We start from the raw sequence: 21,084 nt of genomic DNA on the forward strand, positions 1-21,084 counted from the left end.
AGAGAGATGTTGAGGACTTTGTTTTGGAGGAAAGACATTGTGCTGAAAACTACAATGATGCACGTTTCTTCTTGTGTCTTTTATCTCGTGTTGCACCAGCCGAACCCTTACAATTGATAATAAAGCAAATCAATGATAAAGTGCATGCTTGAAATTCCTTAGATACAGCGGCGGCGGCGACACAACCAGTCAACTTGATAACAAGTCATTTTGAATAGATTTAGGAATGAAGCATCTCTGATTAAAATTGACTGTTGAGCAAGAAAAATGTTGATGTTGCTACTTCCATTTATTGTGTGAGAAAAGACAAAAAAAAGTACAAAAACGAATCCGTCCATTGAGCACAGTACACACACACATGATTAATAAACCTCATGATTGCAAATGTTCATGTGTCAAAGCCTTTTAATTCTTTTGTTTCCACTTTGTGATCTCAAACTGAACATCTCCACGTCTCGTTTTAAAAAGAGACATCTTTGGCTACAGCCAAATCCCAAAAATTCAAAAATGGGTACATTAGATTTGATGCATGTCACAACATCACAGTTTGAACATACACGGACGGCAAGCCGCTTTGGCAACGGGATGCTTCAGAGTTGTTTTTGCACAAAGTGAGGTGTGTGTGTTATGGTTCACAAAAAAGAAGAAGAAGAAGAAAAAAATCCAACCACCCCAACGCCGAATATCAAAAAGTGCGTGCGTCAAGCGCTCGCTCAGTTGCTTGCTCCAAATCCAGTGTGACGATCCGGGGCGGGCCCGCCACCCTGCTCAATACAAGTCTTTAATGAACAAGGACAACGTCGAGCGAGGAAAAGCCAGCGAGCGAGCGAGCGAGGGAGGGAGGGAGGGAGGAAAGAAACCAAGGAAGGAGTGAAAGATTAAAAGTGCACCGTCGATTCACACCAGGTGCTGGCTGGCTGGCTGGCTGGCTGGCTGGCTGGCTGGCTGACGAAGCTTTGCTGTCTGTCAACTGAGTGGCACGGTTAAGATGACTAAAGTGCAAGTGGCTGAGGGAAAAGGTCACATTATTGGCGGACGAGGAAACGGCGACACCTGTGGCCACAGGCCGTAAATTCAAGTGAGGAAGGGTTAGGGGGAAAAATGCAAGATGAAAAACAACTCTTATGCTTCTGTTTGATTGCCAATAATGAAGCTGCCTTCAACATCACTTTGGATTTTTGGTTGTCAACATTTCATGCATGCCATCACATCAAAAAGAGATCTTGAGAAAAGATGCAAAATGACGTGGCTATTATTTGGAAAACTATCCCGTTATCTGCTTTTAGTTTTGCATAATACTCCAAGATGCCACTAAGTTTAGCCTGGGTTGTTTGTAGTGAGAGAGTGGCTGCTGTAAGCCCAGGAAATGCAGCATGTCGGTCGGCTCCATTGCTGTTAAGGAAATCAAATCATTTGTAAGCAATTTCAAATGGTTCCATCATGCCTATTTGATTTACATTGGCATTTTTAAAATCAAATCAAAGCTATCTATTTGGAATGTTGCGTTTAATATTGTTTTGGCATTTGTGGTACACTTAGTTTTAATCATGAAGACAATTCCAACCATTTTTAGCGGGGCGTCAATTACTCATCGTAAATTTAGGAAGGTTTTAACATTTGTCTCGCTTTAACAAACATTACGTCCGATAGTTTAGTGCATCTTAAAGCAACTTTCAATGTGGTGATATGACTACAAATTTTGAAAAAAGTTCAAATGTGTTACTAGCACAATTGACCCATAGTTTAAATCATTGTTAAAACATTGAAATGAGGCATTTCATGACTACCGTAACTCCTCATATAGTGGCTTATTGACATCACTAATTCATCCAAGAGACTTAACATGTTTCAAAAAGTGTTGCTCTTCTGATGAGCAACAAATTGAAAAATGCAAATAGCTTTCAGTTACTCCCCACATGTCAAAAAAGGGAGACCTTTGGGGGGGGTGGGGGGCTCATTATTTGAGGAAATACGGTATCTCAAAGACTAGCAGCCTGCGGATCTGTGCGGGACAGCCACCTAAAGAAATAAAATATGGATTAATAGTTCAGCAAAATTTCAGATCATCAAATGGCCCTGTGAAAATCAAATAGTTAAAGCACATTGTATAAACTTCCAAGTGTTAACGGCGCGTGCAACCTTTGAATCATTCCGTTTCAAAAACCTTACGAGGTAGCATTTCGCTGCTCATGTGGAACATCTTCCAAAAAAATAAAACATTTAAAAAGTGCATTGTGTGTATATATACATATATATATATAAAAAACCAAATACAATACCTCAATAAACAAGGTGCAAATAGATTCAATGTGAATCTGAGCTTCTGACTTATTCTTAAGTATTACGACTGGCATGGTCAGTACTTGATCATAAAAAAGAAAAATCCACTGGATTTAGCACAAACACTCAACAGAAGAACAAAGGGGGGGGGGGGGGGGGGGGGGGGGGGAAGAACCTTTGGAATGTCACTTCAACCCAAAACAAACGCAATAGAAAGGATAAAAAAAAGAAGGCTTCAGTTCATGACAACAAATGTACAACAGACAAGTCAAGTTTTGCATGCACAATCCACAAATCAATTGTGCTCATCGTACCCTTGGCTACGCTACACTTGGGTTGAGGCTCTTCGGTGTGTGTGTGTGTGTGTGTGTGTGCGTGCGTTTTTTGTAACGGAGGGGAAATACCACTAAATTGTTCAAGCCAATTGATTCTTCATAGCTCAAAGTACGTTGGTTCACACAGGCACACGGGCAAAGTGCCTTGACTATCTTTAAAAGGACAGACACATAGCAAGCAAGATATCAGTTGGAGTAGCAAGAGGGGACCAGCATGTTGCCACGCCCAATCCAGATTGGCCAAGATTTATGTTTAGCTCGTAAAGAACTCAAGCCTTCCCACGGCACAGGACAATCATTTTTTGGACGGCTGACAAAGGAAAGAAAATGCCCAAATCTGGCCCAATTGCTGCGACGTGGGCATCCTTCGTTAGCGTACGTAAGGACCGACCGATTATATTTGTTTCATTCACGGGTCAGCCCGTTTGTTTCCTGTGTGAAACGTACAAATGAACTGCCTGCCTGCGTGGCTGCCACGTTTCTGAGCTGAGCACTCTTGCTAGTATTTCAATTTGCAACATTCAGTGGCACTTCCCTTCCAATTTGTGAGGTAGTATTTGGCAAACAGTCCCAGAGTTAGGCAAAAATGCACGGGAGGGAACACAAATATATAACAAGCAGGTACCTGCTCAAAGGCAGGACAAACATGGACGTCACACAGGCTAAAGTTGAAGCGGCTTCACATACCCGCTCGCTCACGGTTATATTGGCCATCTTTTTTATTTTTTAACCCTCAAGCAATCCTTTTTTGCTTTTCCCCACTCACCAACACAAATGCGCTTATCATTTGACGTTCAGACACAAACTCATAGTAAAAGCTATTTACGACGCCTGGACATTTGACCTAAAAATGCCTTCTTCACCCGTCAATGCCCCGCCCGGTATGTCATTCATATTTCTACATGGATAATGGCTGCCCCCTCAAAGTGAGTGACACTTTTGGAAAGTCTACAGAACAAAACAAAACAAAACTGAGGTTGAATGGTACTTAAGTACGCATTTGCGAGACCCCTGAAATCATTGTGAACCTTACAGGTCAGTTAAAAACTGCTGCTAGCAGGTGACGTCGCTATTCTGAGCCTTAAATGAAGGAAAATGTTAAAAAGGGCCTTTCCCAAGGCGTTCATCAATTCGTCCATTTAACTTTAAACTGACGAGTGGAGCAAAGACAATTTGGACAAAAAAGAGCAACCAATTAAAAAAGTACCAATTCATGACGCTTACTTTCTGTGGAACTAAAATTGACATCGCAAAAGGTGCTCGCTCGCTCGCTCGCTCTCTTTGCGTGGAAAGTCAGTTAAAACGGAATCAAAGTGAACAGCGCCGCATGTTGGCCGCAATTTCAAGGGCCACGAGGACAGACACTGAGCCAGCCATTCGCTTCAAATAAGTGATGCCATGCCATGCCATGCGATGCAATGCTGCCATCTAGAGCGGAGACCACGCTACTGCAACCTCAGCCGGGACAACCAAATGAGCAGCGAGCTCTCTTCCTAAATGTAAACTTCATGTCCTAACCTAATGGTCACGTTCGGGGGGGAGGGAGGGGCAACCATTATCCAGTCTTAGTGTCCACGTGTACCATACAACACAAACTTTCATCTTGGGCGTCATTCCTCTACTATATGAAAATGGCTAATCAAGCATGCGGTGTAGTGTTGGATTGTTCCAAATTCCAAGGCCGACACCTGCGTGCAAACGAGACGGCTAGCCGACTGACCGCCAAAACGGCAGCGTATCGTACGACGAGGGGATTCGGGGGGGGGGGGGGGGGGGCACACGGAGTGGGGATTCGGGGGGGTAGAACGTTGACGTTCCTTGACTTTGCGATGGCGGCGGCAGCGGCGCGCTTCCCTCATCCGTCAATCAGCTTCACGTCAATGTGGGACAAATCAATCATGTGCCTGTGTGGCGAGCGTAACAATGGTGTTTAGGGGCTTTCGACAAAATAAATTGCACGGCAACATATTAACAGATGGCGGCGAGCTGAACCTCCACAGTCAAACACGGAGTCACGCAAGAATGACCCAAGTGGCAAAGTTAGTCAATTCCGAAAAAAAGTCGCAATTTGATGACTCGGTTAATATCAATCTAAAAAAGGTACAATACATTCAAGGCAAGGTCCCCTGATCATTTGGCCAAACTCTGACTGCGGAGGTTCCGCTCGACTAGTATGAAAGGAAGAAAGCAAATTACCTATGGAAGCTCATTTGAAAACTTGCGGCGTGTTGGGGACTTGAAAAGACGGCAATTGCTTTCCTTTGCTGAGGTATCATTCGGAACATCTGCCATAGATAGACGCAGTGACAGACATGTTAGGGGCGGGGATGAAGATTCACTTCAAAAAGCTCACGTCCGTGAAGGGGGGGAAATTCCTTGCTGGATGTATGGAGAGCTACTAAATGAGCAACAGGAGGCACTGTGAGACCGCGCAGGAAAACGTCATGACTGAACGATTGAAGGTTGGATTGGTTGTTATAGAAGCAGAAACAACGAGGGTTTATACCATAAAAGGACCTTTTCTATTTTCATCAGATATAACAAACGCAGTATCCACATCATCTCCAAACACTTACCTCGATCGGACCGATGGATCTTAAAAGGCTCTGCAGCTGCACGTCGGTGGTGGACGACGACAGGCCCTCGATGGTGACGGTGCGCCGTAGACTCTCGCCGACCCTCTGGCCTTGTCGGGCACCCGCGGGACCTCCTCGACCCGCGGGGGCGCCCCCTCTTCCTCGGCCCGACACGACCACCTGCGACGGACGCGCAGTTGAAAACGCTTTCCTCTCAGCCACGCTGACGTTTCAATCTCGAATCCAACAGCGTGGAGAAGAGCAACGGCGAAAGGCGATAGATAGATAGTCTTTCTTGGGCGCGCACGCCTCAGTCATGGCTGCTGACTTTCCTGTGATTGACTTATCATTTTTCTACAGAGAACATCAACGTCAGCGCACGCCTCGGCGCACGTCTTCGTACGACGACGAGCCCGTGAGTGAAAGGTATACTGCGTCAGATGCGTGCTGGTGGCTGCCTCAGCCTGTCAGCATCAGCGAGCGAGCGAGCGAGCGAGCGTGTCGGCAGCCTGGCTGGCGCTGACAGCCTGGCTGGCGCTGACAGCCTGGCTGGCGTGCAGAGAGGCCGGGGGACCCGAGGCGGCCCCCACCCGTGAAACACGGATTTCTGCTCGTCACTACACCTGGCACGCCATTCGGTCGACGCTTTGCTTCCAATGATCAGTTGGATTCAAAAAGCAACGTGAACAATATACAGACCCTGTTCTGCTGCGGGTGGCCCATGCCCCCTCGGCCCAAATGTTGCATCCCTCCCGCGCCGTGCACTTGTCCCGCCATGGTGACTTTCCTTTGGATGCTCTGCCTGAAAGGGTTGTCTGGCCAGGGGCCCGGCGGCGGCGGCGGCGGCTGCTGCGGTGGCGGCGGCTGCTGCTGCTGCTGTTGCTGTATAGGGAAAGCCGTGGCCTCCGGGCCTTTCCCAGGCTGCAAGGCAATGCATGACACACAACACTTTGATTTGAGATGGGACTGAGCCCTAGTGCAAACAGGAGAAACGGCATCAGTGCTTATATCATGTCGTTGAAAGCTTACTTGTCATTCTTTTTCTCCAAGTTGACTTGCACTATTTGATCACGCTTCACACACAAGCCAAAAGGCCAGGGCCTTGGCGGCAACAAAAAGGTGGGAATTTCGGAGCTGAAAAGCTCCCACCCAATGAATATAAAGATGACTTTACACGCCGTGTCGCCGCTCCTGCGTAACCATCGACTCGGCAAGGTGATGGTCTCATTAGCAAATAAAGTCGCAGCTTTGACGCGCGGGGAGGAATTGAAGGTCATCTCCTGCGCGGGAGTCTACGGCGAGACGTGACAGATCGATACGCGGGAAGAAAAGAGGCCGTATGTGCGACCCGCCCCGACTGGAGTAAATGGATTAGACCCCCCGATAGAAATCCCAGCTCGCGATGGTGCCCATCAAATCCTAAACTGCATTACACTGGAACGACAGCAGCTGGATGCGCAGCCCATCCCCCCCTTCACATCCTCCTCCTTTGTGTCTTGCCATGCCATGCTTTGTATTATCCCTGATGAAAATATACTTTGCCTCTTATCACTTTGCCTAAGCCATCCAAATCCTCAAAAGTGGCAACTTGCTTAGCACAGGTATTATGCTTCACATCCGACGACCTCCCCCCACCCCCGCCGCCTCTTTGCTTTTTCGAGCAGCAAAGATTAATTACAAGGGTCTTGGATTGGCGTTCCTTTGTCGCCTCGCACCTGAGGGACGGCTCCACGAGGGGGGCGGCTGACGGAGGGATGACGGCAAGGAGGAAAAGGCGGCAGATAACATTGTCAAGCTCTCGTTGATGACAGCGGAACAATGAGGAAGGGAGAGAATCTTTTCGCCGTTTCCGTCTCTCGTTATCCCCCCCTCCCTTCCAAAGATGCGGCGCGTCTGATAACCGCGACGCGGGTTTCCATTAAGGCGCTGACACGCGGTTATCTTCATCTGCAGCCAGCGTGATCCTCCGGGATGGGGAGGAGGATTCGGAGAGCTTATGAGTGTTAAACATGCCGGCCTTTTGTGAGTTTTCAATAAAGATTGCTGGCTAATTAAAGGCACTCAAGCGAGCGGAAAATGGCGCTAATGCTGCTTGGCTTTCTTGGGGTTCCTGTCACTCTCCAAGAACACCAAGCCCCCACCCCAATTTCTACACGTTGCCCTTATAAGAGGACGTCAACCTTTAAGAGCCGTGACGAGGTGTCCCGCAAGTTTGCAGATAAATGTCACACGAGTCTCTCTTTGACGCGTCGCCGTAGCGGGTGTTCGTTAAGACGCAGTGCCCTAAATATCATCCTCACCTTTTGAGTAAAAAAAAAAACCCACCTAGCCTTGTCCCCCGTGAATTGCGGGGCTTTTCTGTATCTGGACATAACTGTGTGGGTGCGTGCGTGCGTGCGTGCGTGCGTGCGTGCGTGCGTGCGTGCGTGTCAAATTGGGACCAAGTAAATGGAAAAGCTTTGCTCACCGCGCCGGAAAGTTTGACCACTCGGACTTTTTGTGGCAACTGCTGGCCTTCGCCGTCAGCGAGCTTGGCGCGCTGCATCACCGTTCTTTTCGCCCCAGGTTTAAGTCCTTGAGCCTGGGGCTGGCCAGGCCCCAGGGCGGGAATGTTTTTTAAGGGGATCTGAGCAAACTGGTCGGGAGCGCCGGCTTTGTTGACATTCAGCGGCCCGCTCGTCCTTCTCTGCTGCAGCAGGGGGCTTTGCGGGGGGGGCTGCCTCCACTGCTGCTCCGGACCGGGCCGGAGAGTCTGTGGCTGCTGGCTATTTGCCGTTCCCATCTGTAAGCGTGACTTGACATTGGGGCGTGGCGCCGCGCCGTTGGGATTACCGAGCGACTGATCGAAGGGCTGCTGGGGTCGCGGCGGTCTCTGCTGTTGCAGCGGAGGCGGCTGACGTTGTTCCGGCGGCTGCTGCGGCGGCGGCTGCTGCGGCGGCTGCTGCTGCGACGCCGGTAAAAGCAGGACCTGCGGGGCAGGCGCTGCCGGCTGCTTTTCTTGCTGTGAAGGCGCTTGGCTTTGTGTTGGCGCCGGCGTGCTGATCCTGTCCAGTAGCTCTTTTTTCCTGACGCCAGCCTGCATCTGCCGCCTCAGCTCCTTCCTCCTCAGGATCTCCTCTCGGAGGCGCTTCTGCTCCTCGATCTTCAGACGGTACTGCCGGGTTTCTTCGTCCTCGTCCTGCGTCGCGAGGGGAGGAACGCCGCGTGGCAAACATTACCATGGAGTATCGGCGAGGTCGTGACATTGAAATGTAATCAGAGTTAAAACCCCAGACGATGAAGCGATCGTATCGATCGCTTCCCCAGGCTGCTGTCATTAGCGACCATGTGATTAGCTTTTGAATGAACGGGAGTCGCTAATATGCTTGACTGATGCCGGCCAGGAGTGGAAAGAAAGCCAATGGAGCTCATTACTTACACAATCATTTAGTAGTTTGGCCAGGAAGACTGAGGAAATGCTCAAAACAAATTCCCTGGGGAAAGATGACTGACTACACATGGAACTCAAGTCCAAACCTTTTTGGGTGAAATATCTGACCTGCGCTTCGGCGCTGCTGGGGCTTTCCTTGCAAATGACCGTCCTGCCGGGGGCCGCGGGCTGCGGGCTGGCGTTGTCAGCAACCTGGCCCCTTCCTCTGCCGCCTCCAGGCAGCAGCGCGTGAGCACGCTGCACGGGACGCACCCCCTGCGTTGCCTTGGCAACGGGCCTGACATTGGCGCCGAGGGAGGCCATGTTTGCGTTGCCAGGTGCTACGGGGAGCTCCCGTAGGTTGCTGTTGCGCTGAGGGTGGATTTGCTTGGAAGCAGGTGCGTTCTGCAGAAAGGAGAAAACAAAACATTTTGTTGCTACTACGCATCAGGGGGTCAGCAAACAGCGACACACACACACACACACACACACACACAACAAAAGTCTCACCATCCTTTGCCTGTTGGCCATGTTGCGCTGCTGTACGTTTTGCAGGCGGGGGCTGGCCTGCCTCGGACCGCTGTGCGACAGCTGCTGCTGGAAGAGATTCTGTCCGTGGTGCAGCAAGCGGGGAGGCTCGTTGAGGTTGAGCCGTTGCTGCTGCTGCGGCTGATGATGATGCTGCTGCTGCTGCTGATGATGATGATGGTGGAGGAGCTCCTGCCTGTGGTGCTGTTGGTGGATGGGCTGGTGGGAGGGTAGCGAGTCTTGAATTGGAGGCTGAGGGGGCCTGGGTATCAAGCCCTGAAACAAATCATTTCAACAAGGTTGATTGATTACAAATCCATCCATCTATTGTTTGCCTTACCACCATGCGACGTGAGCGTTAATGGTGAGTGCTTCAATCACTAGAGGGCGCTCTTGTCTCAGTCTCAACAGACTGCAAATGTGCCATTAATCCTGGAGCCTTTGCCTTTTCGCTTCACTTGCACTGAATATCACTGCTGGTGTTGGTTGTTATGGTGTAAATACTGCTCAGGTACAGCAATCAGTTAAATAATCAAGTGCAAAGATGACTATCACAAACTTTGTTGTTGCTGATGATGATAAGAAAAGCGGATCTTATTAGAGCAAGAAACAACAGACGAATGTCGGTCGCTCTCACTCGTACCTGCATGCCAAATTGGACTTGCGGCGGAGGGAAGAGGCCTCCCTGTTGACTGAAGGGCTGACGAGGGTTGAGGAAGGGCCTGGACTGGTTGGGAGGGGGACCTGGTTGATTCAAGCCGACCAGCCCCTGGTGGCCTTGGGGAGGGGGGAGGCCGGGTCTCGGCGGCTCTCTGGAGAACAGTCCGAGCGGGCCCCGCTGGCCGAAGGCCGGCGTTCCGAAACTCATGTGACCCTGAGCGGGCATTTGCTGCGGATGCAGGCTGGCGTTCAGGAGCGGGTTGGGATCAAACATGAGCTGCCCTGGAAAGCTTGTCGGATCCGCGCGTTCCGGGCCTGCGTGACAAGCAGAAGCAAGAAAACGACACAGATGTCAGAATTTTTAACCTTGGCTAGGTAAATCCCTCTGCAGGTGCGTCAACGTGCTATCAAGGTGAAAGGCTAAAATGGCACAAGTACTGAGTGTAAATAAAAAAGAATGTACATAGGTGTTGACTGGCGTTTTCCCACAGCTCCTTGAAATGAATGCAAAGCATATGGACCAACATGCATTTAACATGAGCGCTGCGCACCCCCAGCGCCACCGCTGAGGTGGAATAAGATTAAAGCACGGTGACCTTTGTGCGAGCTTGGCACCAGACTCACCTCCCATAAAGAGGGGTTCCCTGTCCGGGGGGCCTTGACGCGGCTGGTTCCTGAAGGGCTCCATGTGATGAGGCGGCCGCTGGGGCTGACCAAAATTATTCGCCATTTGCTGATGATGGAAGTCTCCCGGTGCCTTGCAAAACAACGCGTTGAGGATCAGACAAATTGGATCGGCGGGTGGGACGATCCAAACGGTCCGTCCGTCCGCCCTGGTTTTAACGCTAAGGCGATCCCAAACAATGTTTTCTGGGAACTACGCAACTTATTTGTTCTGCTTTGCTACTCTGCCATTCTCCGTAACGGTACACTTCTCCCCCTCATTACATAGCAGCCTAATTGTTGAAAATGATTCCATGACTCTCCTCCTGTGTAAACGAGTAAATAAATGCACCCGGGGCCATCATTTGCAGAACTCACACTCCGTTGAAGAAAGCTGTGAGGACGTTTGGGTAGCCAACGGCTCCTTGTAATTGAACATGCGTGCCAATCAGTCTAAGCCACATTAATGCGACTTGGGCCTTGATAAAGTCGAGGCTAACAGGGCGGGAGGATTTCAAAGTGCCCTCATCATTGTTTCAAGCACTTAAGCTTTCGGTCTGTCCATTGCATACGTTTCCATCTCGTATCTATCTTGGTCGGAGAAGCTGATAACAAGCGTCTAATCCCTCCCTCATTGGAATTCAATTAGCTCTCATAACCGCCTGCATTGTTCTTCCAAACCTTCATCTCTGTTGAGAAATGAACCTGCTATTCAACACGTGCCACTTCCACAAATGGGATGCCCGCCGCCTCCCAGCTCATTGTCAATTACTTAAGATGCTATCGAGGCTTAATCCATCGAGCCGGTCCCTAAAAGTTGCTTAACACAAAGTTAATCAAAGAGGCTTAAGGACAGGAGGGAGGGGAGAGTGTTTGAAAAGGTCAAGACAGGCACCATTTCACAATGACGACTGGAAGAGCGCGGCTCATCCTCTCGCTTCTAATCCTCCATAAAGTGGCTTGGGGGGCTGTTCAATACGCCGCCGATGCTGAGCCCTCGCCAGCCCAGGGATAACTGAGACTAATCGTAATGAGAGGTCAAAAAAAGAATGCAAACGGTGAACGTCAACTCGGTTTAAGGAACGGCGCCGCGTTTGTGTTATTGTTCTGCGACCGACCGACCTGTCAATTAACCGTATTCAGCTGCATGAAATTCACGCCTCTAGTGATCTTTATCACTTATGTACTGCGTATGGAGATGTTCGGGTGTCGGCGAGGAAGCAAATGTCTAATTTGAGCGCCATAATTAAGCAGCAGGAATTTCAAAAGCACTCATGAAAATTCCGTTCAATAACTCTGGAGGCCAAAGCCCCTGCCCGGCCGGCTGCCATGGGATGATAATGTATGATAATAACGAGCCAGCGCACGTCCTCTGCTAAAAGGGACGTTCCCGGCCGGCGTGTGCATTTCAAACGGTGTCCGTGGCAACCGCAGCCTCAATTTCATTGGCGCATGGAAAATGGACACCGCGCTCTTTAACAAAACGCCTTTTTTAGCCTGGCCGGCCGGCACCACTGGCAAAAGAAATAAACAGCTGCCATGCTATCAATGGCGCACAAATGAACATCAAAACATACTTATGGATGGATTGGGCTAAGTGTATAAAAAGGAGCAAAGACGCCAATCCAATCAGCGACTATAGCGGGCGGGCGGGCGAGCCGCTCCCTCCCCGAAGCGTCATGACTTTAAAGTCATCCCTGGCTCAGATCCTTTGAGAGTGAAATCAAGCCAGGAAGACTCGACGTGAAATTGCGCTTAGGAACAAATACGTGGCGAGAGGCCCACCCAGCCCCGTGAAAATACCACCATGTTTCATTAAGTCAAACAGCTCTTTGAGAAAAGGGAATTTGAACCGGCGGGCGGCGTAACCCCACTTCCATTATGTGTGGAGACGGCCGGTCTGAGCCCCAGCCCGAGCGAGCGTGACGAGCCGCCGCTAACCGAGTCCCGCCGGCCGCTCCCACCTCCGGCTCCTATCGCGCCTTTCCAGTTATGTCGCCGCCACCGCGCCTATCGGTGTTTACAAATTGGCACTGCTCGGACCGATGATACTTTTGCACGGAGAAGCTGGCTAGTGTGGAGCGGTGGCGGGCGGGCGGCCGGCGGCAAAGTGCAGCTGCTACTTACAGGAAACCTTTGAGGGCCCACCGCAGGCCTAGGCTGGCTCGGAGCAGGAGGCATCAAGGGCACTGCGATGAAAAGGAGGGCCGTCGGCAGAGAGGTGGAAGACAAGGACCAGATCATTACAACAATTTCTTCAATCAAGTAACACCGAGGTTGTGTTGGGAAGGTGAGGAAAGGAGCAAATCAATCAATCAATCAATCAATCAATCAATCAAATAAGCCTAACATGCTTTGGTTGGAGCAAAACTTTGCCGGACAGACAGGCCAGATAAACCCATCGCGGGGAAGGAAATATCACCAGACCCCCCAAAAAAACGATCCTATTAATGGTAGCGAGGGCTATTCACTTGTCACTCGCCTTGCCGACAAAATGACATTCTAATCCAGACAGCTTGTGCGGACAGCGGGAAACCGGCAGCCAGATTTCAAATTGCGTGGGGGAGAAAAGAAAAAAAAAAAGGTGATCCGGTGGGGTCCATTTACAATGCAAAACGTGGCGGCAGAGAGCCCGAGGCAGCCGCTAGATATAATAAGGAGGAATTGCTTCGCTCCCGCTCAAGCGGCAGAAATGTAGTCATGTATCATCTTTACGGCACGCTCTGACGCCTGCATAAACATGATTTTTCCACTTTGGGGAACCAACCTGGCCCAGTGGACGGTGCCGAGCCTCTGAAATGGGGGTTGATGTGGATGTTTTTGGGGTGCGCCGCCGGCTGCTGCTGCTGCTGATGGTGGTGGTGGTGGTGATGATGCTGCTGCTGCTGCTGGTTGTGTTGATGGCCGAAGGTGGCCGGCGGGGAGCCCAAAAGTCGTGGCGGCGCCTCCATCTGGGGCTGCAGCGGTGAGCGGTGCGTGGTGATGAGGGGCTGCAGGGGCTGGTGCCCGTGCGAGCGCTCTTGGAAGGGGTGGGGTCCCCGCGGCCGGGACAGCGGGTGGTGCGGCGGCTGGTGCTGCTGTTGGTGGGGAAGATGGAGGAGAGGCATTCGAGAGGACTGCTGATGTTTAGGAAGGGATGGAGGAGGAAAGAACCAGACCGTAAGCTGTGTCATTACTAAACAGTCAATTAGTAGCAAAGCATTCAGGCAGAATTTGGGATACAAATGCTATTTTGGACTTTTACCCACCCGCATGTTGCCCCTTGGGTGGAAGTTGTGCTCATTCATTCGTCCTCTGTGTCCACCTCTCACGTTGTGCATTCCGAATCCAGCATAGCCGCCGCCGCCGCCGCCGCCGCCGCCGCCGCCTCTTCCTCCTCGACCCCCGTACCGATTTTGCCGTTTATACCGTTCTTGCTGCTCCAGCTCTATGAGATCCCTTTTGGCCTTCTCCGACAGTTCTGCAAAATAAAAGCACTCAATTGAAGCTTTTGTGGCAATTTTCAAAAGGCCTTTTTGCTACCTAGCGTTTCGGGGATATTCCTCCGCTTAGTGCCGGCATCGGCCAAGCGCACGACAACGGCGTCCTTCCTCTCCGACTTGAAGCGGATACGACCGGAGTCTCCGTCGTCCTCCTCGTCGTCGTCGGAATCCTCCTTTGGCGCTTCTTCGGGCATGGCTTCGCTTCCGACCTGGGGGCAAAACATTTGGCAATGGAAGGGAAACAAGCAGAAAGGTGTTTCTGCTTCATGACTGCTACCATATCCCGCACTGTACCTCTTGCCTTTCAAAGACCTGGGAGCCTTCCGCCTCGACCTGCTGCTCATCCCCCAAATTCTCCTCCTCGGGGGCCACTTCCTGCTCCACTCCTTCTTCATCCTCATAAGTTTGATATTCATTGTCCTGTCGGCCGGCGGCCAAAAAGGTTGCAAAAGGGGACTGTTGTGAATTTGTGCAAAGGAAAAAGGTCTCTCTGTCTGTCCGTCCGCCCGTCCGTCCTTCCAAAGTCTACATAGTAAAAAAAACAAGATGGATGAACTAATTGCAGAGAGGCAAATACAAATGGTGTTGAGGGGAAAGCCCAAGCGCCCCCCTCTTCTGCTAGCAAATTAGCATAACAGTGGGAGCATGGCTTCATTACTATTCCTGACAGCATTTGAAAGTCAATGAGATGTAAATGATGGACATGATAGTATAGAGAAAGGTGGGCAAAAACTCCATCACAGTCTGCATACGACAATCGCAGACTAACTCAAGATGCCATCATTTGCCGATAATTCCCGGTAAAGGAGGAGACGGATTGATTCCAATCTGAAATAAATGTGATATGATGATTCGAAGGGGGAAACTGACTTCCATTGGTCAGATTTTTAAAATCAAATACATTTTGGCCATATTAGAGCCAGCTATTTCAACCACATACGAGCGAGGGGGAACACTGATCTAATGATCTGATCGTGGCGTCGCTGTGTAAAAGCAAGTGCTCGCTGCGTAAACGAGTCCAACGTGTTGCCACGCAAACGGTAGCAGATGACAAGCACTTTGAAATGTGTGTTTCACCCCCACGTGGCAAAGGCGCCACAATGAGCGAGCGCCATTCAAGTGGCGTACGGCTTGCTTGCTTATAATTAAAACAAAAATCAGAATCAGCTTTATTGGCTAGGTTTGTGCATGCCAAACAAGGAATTTGACTCCGGTTGGCAACATAAGGTCAAAGCAACAAACAGTGTAGGGCCAGCCACAAAATCAGTTGGATGGGACGGACGCACGCGTGCCCATGTGAAGGCCAGGTGTCCCCATAGTTTTGTCCAGATCTATCAGATGCCCAACAGCATGGCACGTTGGCCGACCGATGGACGCCTATCTTTGATCCTCTTAGCGTTGAGGCCAGCAAATAAAGAGACGCTCACCATCAATCACCAGGGACGTGTATAGGACTGTCCTCAGGAAGGTCAATAATCTTTTCACCTGCACGACGCCGTTATCAGATGCGGCGGATAAAAGCCTCCATCAAACGGCCGGCCGGCCGGACGGACGCCCAGCCTGCACGCATTAACCTCGGCGAGTGGCAGCACAAAGCGTCTCCTTAATCGCCCGGAGATAGCGAGGCCCAAGGTCACAATGGCGCTCGGCGCCTCCCGCCAAACAAGCCGTCAGCGCTAACGTTGTCAGCGTGATGGAGAAATGATGCGATAGCAGAGGGGGGTAAAAAAAAAATAAAGACCTACATCTCCTTCTCCCTGAACAGATTTCCAATTCTCACAGTCACCAAAAGGGAAGCGATATCTTTTGGACACAATAGAACTCGAAAGTGGTCAACTCGAAGTTAATTAAAGAGGCGGGCGGCGGGACATCCTAATATACAAACATAAGACCCCAAGGAGGATGCAGACCATGGAAAATAGATGGATGGTGAAGGTCATGGGTCAAATCTCTGACTAATTGATATGGATGCAGTCTCTCAACTCACTTGAAATTCTCCATCAATGGGCTCATTGATTTGGATGTCGAGCACTTCGTCTGCGGCGTAATCTACTTGCTCTTCGGCCACCATGTCCCGGGCGTAGTCGTCGGAGTATTCCTCGTGGTCCCGCGGGTAGCCCGGCTCCGCGCTCGTGCCATCGTAGTCGTCGGCGCCCAGGTTGACAGCGTCATCCGAGTCGTTGAATCTGTACGCGGCGTTGAGGCTCACTTCCTGACCACTGGACACACGTCACTTCACGTCATGAGGAAGCAAAAGGAGGGATTGCTGAGCTGCCTTACCTCATGTGTTCCTCCTCATCGCTCTGTAGAAGAGCATCATTCAGCTCTTCGTCCTCATCTTCAGAAAGATTCTGGAGGGGAGAGGGAAAAGTCAAAACATGGAAAGAAAATGCGACTATGTCCGATTTTTGGGGGGACGACTTACCTTCTTACCCGACGGTGAAAATTCTTCTAACAAATCCTCCTCCAAATCGCTTTGGAGGAGAAAAGACAAGTATTTGGACACTTCTCAGAAAACACAGGTGGGTTAGGATTTGTCTGACTGTTTCTTTAAACTGGGAGCACGACTTACCTCTCTAAATCATCATCTTCGCCCCTCCTCCGTCGTGAACGCTCCGTTCCAGGCTTGTCGTATTCATCAAAGGTATAATCTATGAGAGAAAAGAAGAATGCAATATCCCTTCAGGAAATCATGATTTCACAACCGTGACAATCCAAAGGAAACCAACCACTTATTATCCACAGGCTTCCAATTTGACCCGATCTGCGAATTGGACCAATTAGCATCACTAACAGAAACCACTGCTATTCGATAACACTTGACATGAATTGCAGACAGATAACAAGAGGGTGGCGAAGAACTACTTTAGTCTAAATAAAGATCCTCAACTCCAACAGCATTTGAACACCGGGATGCGGAAGCCCAAAACAGTGAACAGGTCAATAAAACACTGCAAAAGTGACAGCGATTTTCCTTGCCATGCACTGTACGACTTTTCTACTTTGATAACGCTTTAGAAGCACGTTACGGCATTTTGAAACGAGCACAAAAACAGCGAACAGTAGTGACATCGCGTTCAGAAAACAATCACGTGTGTCAGTGCAAATTAAATGCCATTTAGTTGTGAGCCTGAGCGAGATCATTACATGCTGCAGTGAGGTAACAAAACAACGACGTCGGTGGATTTGTTGCCATACAGTCATGTTATTGCGCTTTGGTTGAACGCTATAGCGTTCGCGGGATCATTTAGCGACGCAACTCAACCAAACTACAAATTGAGATTCGTTACACGAAGCCAAATCTCAGCCAGCCACTGAATCAGCTAAGCAAAATCCAAACAAATACAACCCATCCAAACGTCCGACTTAAGTTTGATTGGGAAAACCTCAATTCCGGGGTATGTACACAAGCAGCTAGCCAACACGCCTCACGTTAGCCGCTCGGCTAAGTTAGTTAGCCTAGCACCCGTAAGGAAAGCAAGAGCCGCTTACCCTCGTCATTGGCCGACATGGTGCGCGAGCGCTTTCCGTTTGAGGAGTGCGACTAGACTGGGGCTGGGGGGAACATTTGGTATTGGTTACAAGGTCGGAAAGGCGAAATGCGCGATTTGAGCACGTAGTGCTTTCGAAGCAACGAAGGAAAGAACAAGCGCGCGGCTGCTCAGTGCCCCCCGCCGCGCTAAGTTGCTAGCTAGCTAACTAACTAACTAGCCGAGCACAAACATGGCAGCGCTCTGCGCATCCGTTCTCATTGCGGGTTAGGAAAAAAACAGTGACCTCGCTCGGCGAGGTGAGGAAATACAAGACCGAAAACAGAACAAAAGTTGGCGTCTTCTGCTGGAATGAATCAATAACACCGAAAAGGAAAAACCCATTGAAACAACTCTTCGTTTATTTGTTAATCAGAAGCACTTTATATGAATGTATAGAATGTACGTGGCAAGTCAATGATGAACATAGCCCAGGGGTGGGCAAACTTTTTGACTTGCGGGCCGAATTGGGTTCTAAATTTTGACCGGGGGGCCGAACCAGGAGCAGATGGATGTAGTGTTTGTGTGAAGTAATATAAATTGCATAAAAGGTTTTTACTTTTAGTAGATACTAAAGCATGGATATTAAAAAAAAAGCTTTTTGAAAACAAATGCATTTATTAACAGTATTAAAAAAATATTTCACCAAAAAACTACAATCAGTGATTCTTATTAAATACGACACTGTTATGATGAATAACATTTTCCATCACTTCAGCGCCTGCAGGTCAGATTTATGAAATATGTTTATCTAATGAGGCAAAATCACATCCAACGGCAAACATTCTGACCAAATACATCATCTTGAAGAATCAGTGAAAGAATACATTGAAATAAAGTAATAAAGAAATCAATAGTATTGTTGGTTCCCCTTTTTGGCTAGTGCATCATAGTCTGGAGTAAAATTTGTCGTGGTCATTTTTAGGATAGAGCCGAAGTGTCGGTCCGTTAACCTCGATCTGTGACGGGCTTTGTTGACGTTCATGTGGCTGAACGTCTTCTCACACACGTAGGTCGAGCCAAATTGTCCACTCTTTTTTAACATTCGGCACTCACTGTCCACCTTTCTTTTCTTCGGGCCACTCATTTTAATGGAAGGATTCCAGGGGAAGGTTTGTGGGTGGCATTAGCGTAAAACTGTATCTGAAGCTGTATATCTCAGCGCGCGAATTACGAGAATATTGACGTCACAGCCTACACTCGAAATTCGGCACTGATAGATGAAATTACTACGTACTACTGAGTACGCACGCACACGCACTTGTGAGTGTGCACCGAGCTTTCTGACACGGCTCCCGGGAGTAAATGCGCGGGCGGGCGCTTCCCCATCTACTGGGGAAACATAGTAATTGCAGGGAAAATGACCCCCCAAAAAATTAATACAATTTATTCAGGTTTGGCGGGCCGGATTAAACGGCCCCGTGGGCCGGATGTGGCCCGCGGGCCGTAGTTTGCCCACCCCTGACATAGCCATATTATTCTCAGTTCTAAGAGGGTGTGCACACTTGTTCAACCACAGTACCAATTGAAGACTAGGCACTGTACAGAGCATTGATTGGTAGAAGGATGGAGTCCTGCATTTGTTTAATCATTCAATCCGCAATACAAAGCGGTCATGAATATACAGAACGCTGATGTGGAATATTTTGGGTAATTCAAGTCATAAAATTCACAATAGCGCACATCCATCCTTCTTCCCCATCATTCGTCATTTCCATCAGACGATTCGTTAGCCCCCCTTGAAATTCCTCCCGGGCTGAAAAAGGTCAACAAAGAAGGTGCGGGACAACCAAAGAGAGGTGCGCAGTGAAGTGAAACCTCATTGTATTGCCTCATTATGGGCTCCCGCTGTGAGGAGGAAGCCATTTTGTGGCACCGACCAGGTCAATATCTGCAAAGATGGCTGATGGAGGGGATCAAGGGAGCAGATGATGCATATTCATGGCATGCAAGAAAAACAGCGTTCAATACAATCAGTTGTTTTGCGATAGTATATGTTTTTTGTGACTGTCCGTGGCAATGGATACCATATGTCATGTCATTACACATTCACTCCGTACAGCTGTTCCTGAAAGCAATATAGTGTATTTATCGCCCTCCCTTCTGGATTCACTTTCCCAGGATTTTGTATTCCTCTCCCAAATAAATGGTGAAAAGGGAGAGCTGTCACACTCTATTATGGCCTGTCCAAATCCAGCGGTTTTCCATAACAATGCAAATAAAAAAAAGAAAAGGGGTGCAGAGCCAAAGCGGACAAGATTTGTTATTTTCCCCCGATGGACGGAAAAACATGCCTGACGAAATCCAAACGTCTTTGAAGTGGTTTTATGCGCGAGACAATTGCCTTTTTTTCCCATAGGAAAGTGAATCCCTTCAATTCAGGCTCAAAATTGTTGCCTGCACAAAATCGTAAGCAAGTTAACCTCTGCAAAGCAAAAATAGTAAAAATACTCATTGTTTGAAGACACATGGCAGACAGGTGGCAATAATGCGGCCTAGTGTTGTTTTATCTGTATTACTGGATTATTAACAAAAGTGTCAAGAGTGAAAAAATTGTGAAATAAGCCTAACATTTAGTATAAATACTGCTTGAATAAACCTGACAGACAAATAGCAATACTGTTCCCTCGATGTGATTAATTAGTTTATATTCATTTATGTATTTATTTATTTATTTATTTATTTGTTTATGTATCCATTTATTTATTTTGGTGGGAGGGTATATTATGTTTCTTAATGTGTATGTATTATTTCCAAACGGTATATGGCGCCTTGTACAGCTCATCCTCTTTACCTGGAGACAATTTACCTCGTCTGTGACCCACATCTTTGCTTGTTTTATTCAATCTCATCACCAGCGAGGAGGCTGAGTGGGCGGAGACCTTTTAACATCCACCCCCGCGATTGGGCGACGCGCCGTGGCTCGCGCGGCCACTGGCCCGACTCGCTGTCAATCAAGCATCATCGCCGCTTCCCGCGCCATTCGACGTGCACGCGCGGAAGGGAACGCGCACGTCGCCGCTCTGAGACTGTCTGGAGTGTGTCTGAAATTGACAAAATAGGACACGGATTTCTCCCCCCCCCCTCGAGCTTTACCCCTTTTCTAGCTCGACTCCTTTCACCGAGGACACCTGGCCGAATGTGGAATTTTATTTAACTGCCACTGGACTGTGGTTTTGTGAGAAATGGTATTTTTGGTGGCGAAGGAGGAAGAGACGTGAAAGTTTGGTGCGTCAGCAGATTTCGCTGAATGCGCAGACAGGTAGGTGAGTTAGCTAACGTACACCACCAACACGGCGCCGCTGGAATGCTACATTGGAGAAAATAGTCTTTTGGAAGACGCTTGAATGGAGTTTTAACAAACCCGATTACACGAACACGACGCTTAATGAGCACACGGGCTTTGGCGCTAATTGACTTCCCTCGAACCAGGTGCGAGATCGCACGTTTGCGTCCGTCCCACGCAAGTCCACGTCACGCCACTCAAACTTTTTCTGATCGCCTCGCGTAAAGCAAAAATTTCCCTCATAGCAATTATAACACGCTTTGTGTCACCGAGTGTTCTCGTCCATGGTGTTCAAGAGTTGTCGATGAACGTTTATGTCTTTTGTCTGTTTCTTT

General features: G+C 49.1%; 1 protein-coding gene across 5 annotated transcripts; it reads right to left on the reverse strand.

Annotated features, from left to right (window-relative positions):
• Positions 1 to 1,470: 1,470 nt before the first annotated feature.
• On the reverse strand, positions 1,471 to 17,645 carry rbm33a (RNA binding motif protein 33a). 5 transcript variants are annotated; one of them, XM_037279393.1, is made up of 19 exons: positions 17,426 to 17,645; positions 16,506 to 16,584; positions 16,359 to 16,407; positions 16,214 to 16,284; positions 15,921 to 16,152; positions 14,228 to 14,353; positions 13,974 to 14,142; positions 13,700 to 13,911; positions 13,219 to 13,528; positions 12,579 to 12,640; positions 10,413 to 10,545; positions 9,772 to 10,103; positions 9,111 to 9,404; positions 8,730 to 9,005; positions 7,659 to 8,369; positions 5,891 to 6,112; positions 5,192 to 5,371; positions 4,812 to 4,900; positions 1,471 to 4,519 (listed from the first exon to the last, which is right to left on the reverse strand). In XM_037279393.1, exons 1-19 carry the CDS (start codon positions 17,442 to 17,444, stop codon positions 4,471 to 4,473), a joined length of 3,615 nt encoding a protein of 1,204 aa, XP_037135288.1. In that variant the 5' UTR covers positions 17,445 to 17,645; the 3' UTR covers positions 1,471 to 4,470. The 5 variants fall into 5 exon arrangements, with proteins under 5 accessions (XP_037135288.1, XP_037135287.1, XP_037135286.1 ...); XM_037279392.1 differs by having other exon boundaries at positions 13,219 to 13,531; XM_037279391.1 differs by having other exon boundaries at positions 13,219 to 13,534.
• Between the last annotated feature and the right edge of the window lie 3,439 nt (positions 17,646 to 21,084).

This window comes from Syngnathus acus, chromosome 20 (genome assembly GCF_901709675.1).
Source record: "Syngnathus acus chromosome 20, fSynAcu1.2, whole genome shotgun sequence".
NCBI lineage: Eukaryota > Metazoa > Chordata > Actinopteri > Syngnathiformes > Syngnathidae > Syngnathus > Syngnathus acus.

What these genes read in the sequence shown, in the direction of transcription:
- rbm33a (XM_037279389.1), bottom strand. An exon ending in GGCACCGTCCACTGGGCCAG is followed by an intron (nt 12,641 to 13,218) that starts GTTGGTTCCCCA and finishes TTTTCATCGCAG; the next exon opens with TGCCCTTGATGCCTCCTGCT. An exon ending in GATCCATCGGTCCGATCGAG is followed by an intron (nt 4,901 to 5,191) that starts GTAAGTGTTTGG and finishes TATCTATGGCAG; the next exon opens with ATGTTCCGAATGATACCTCA.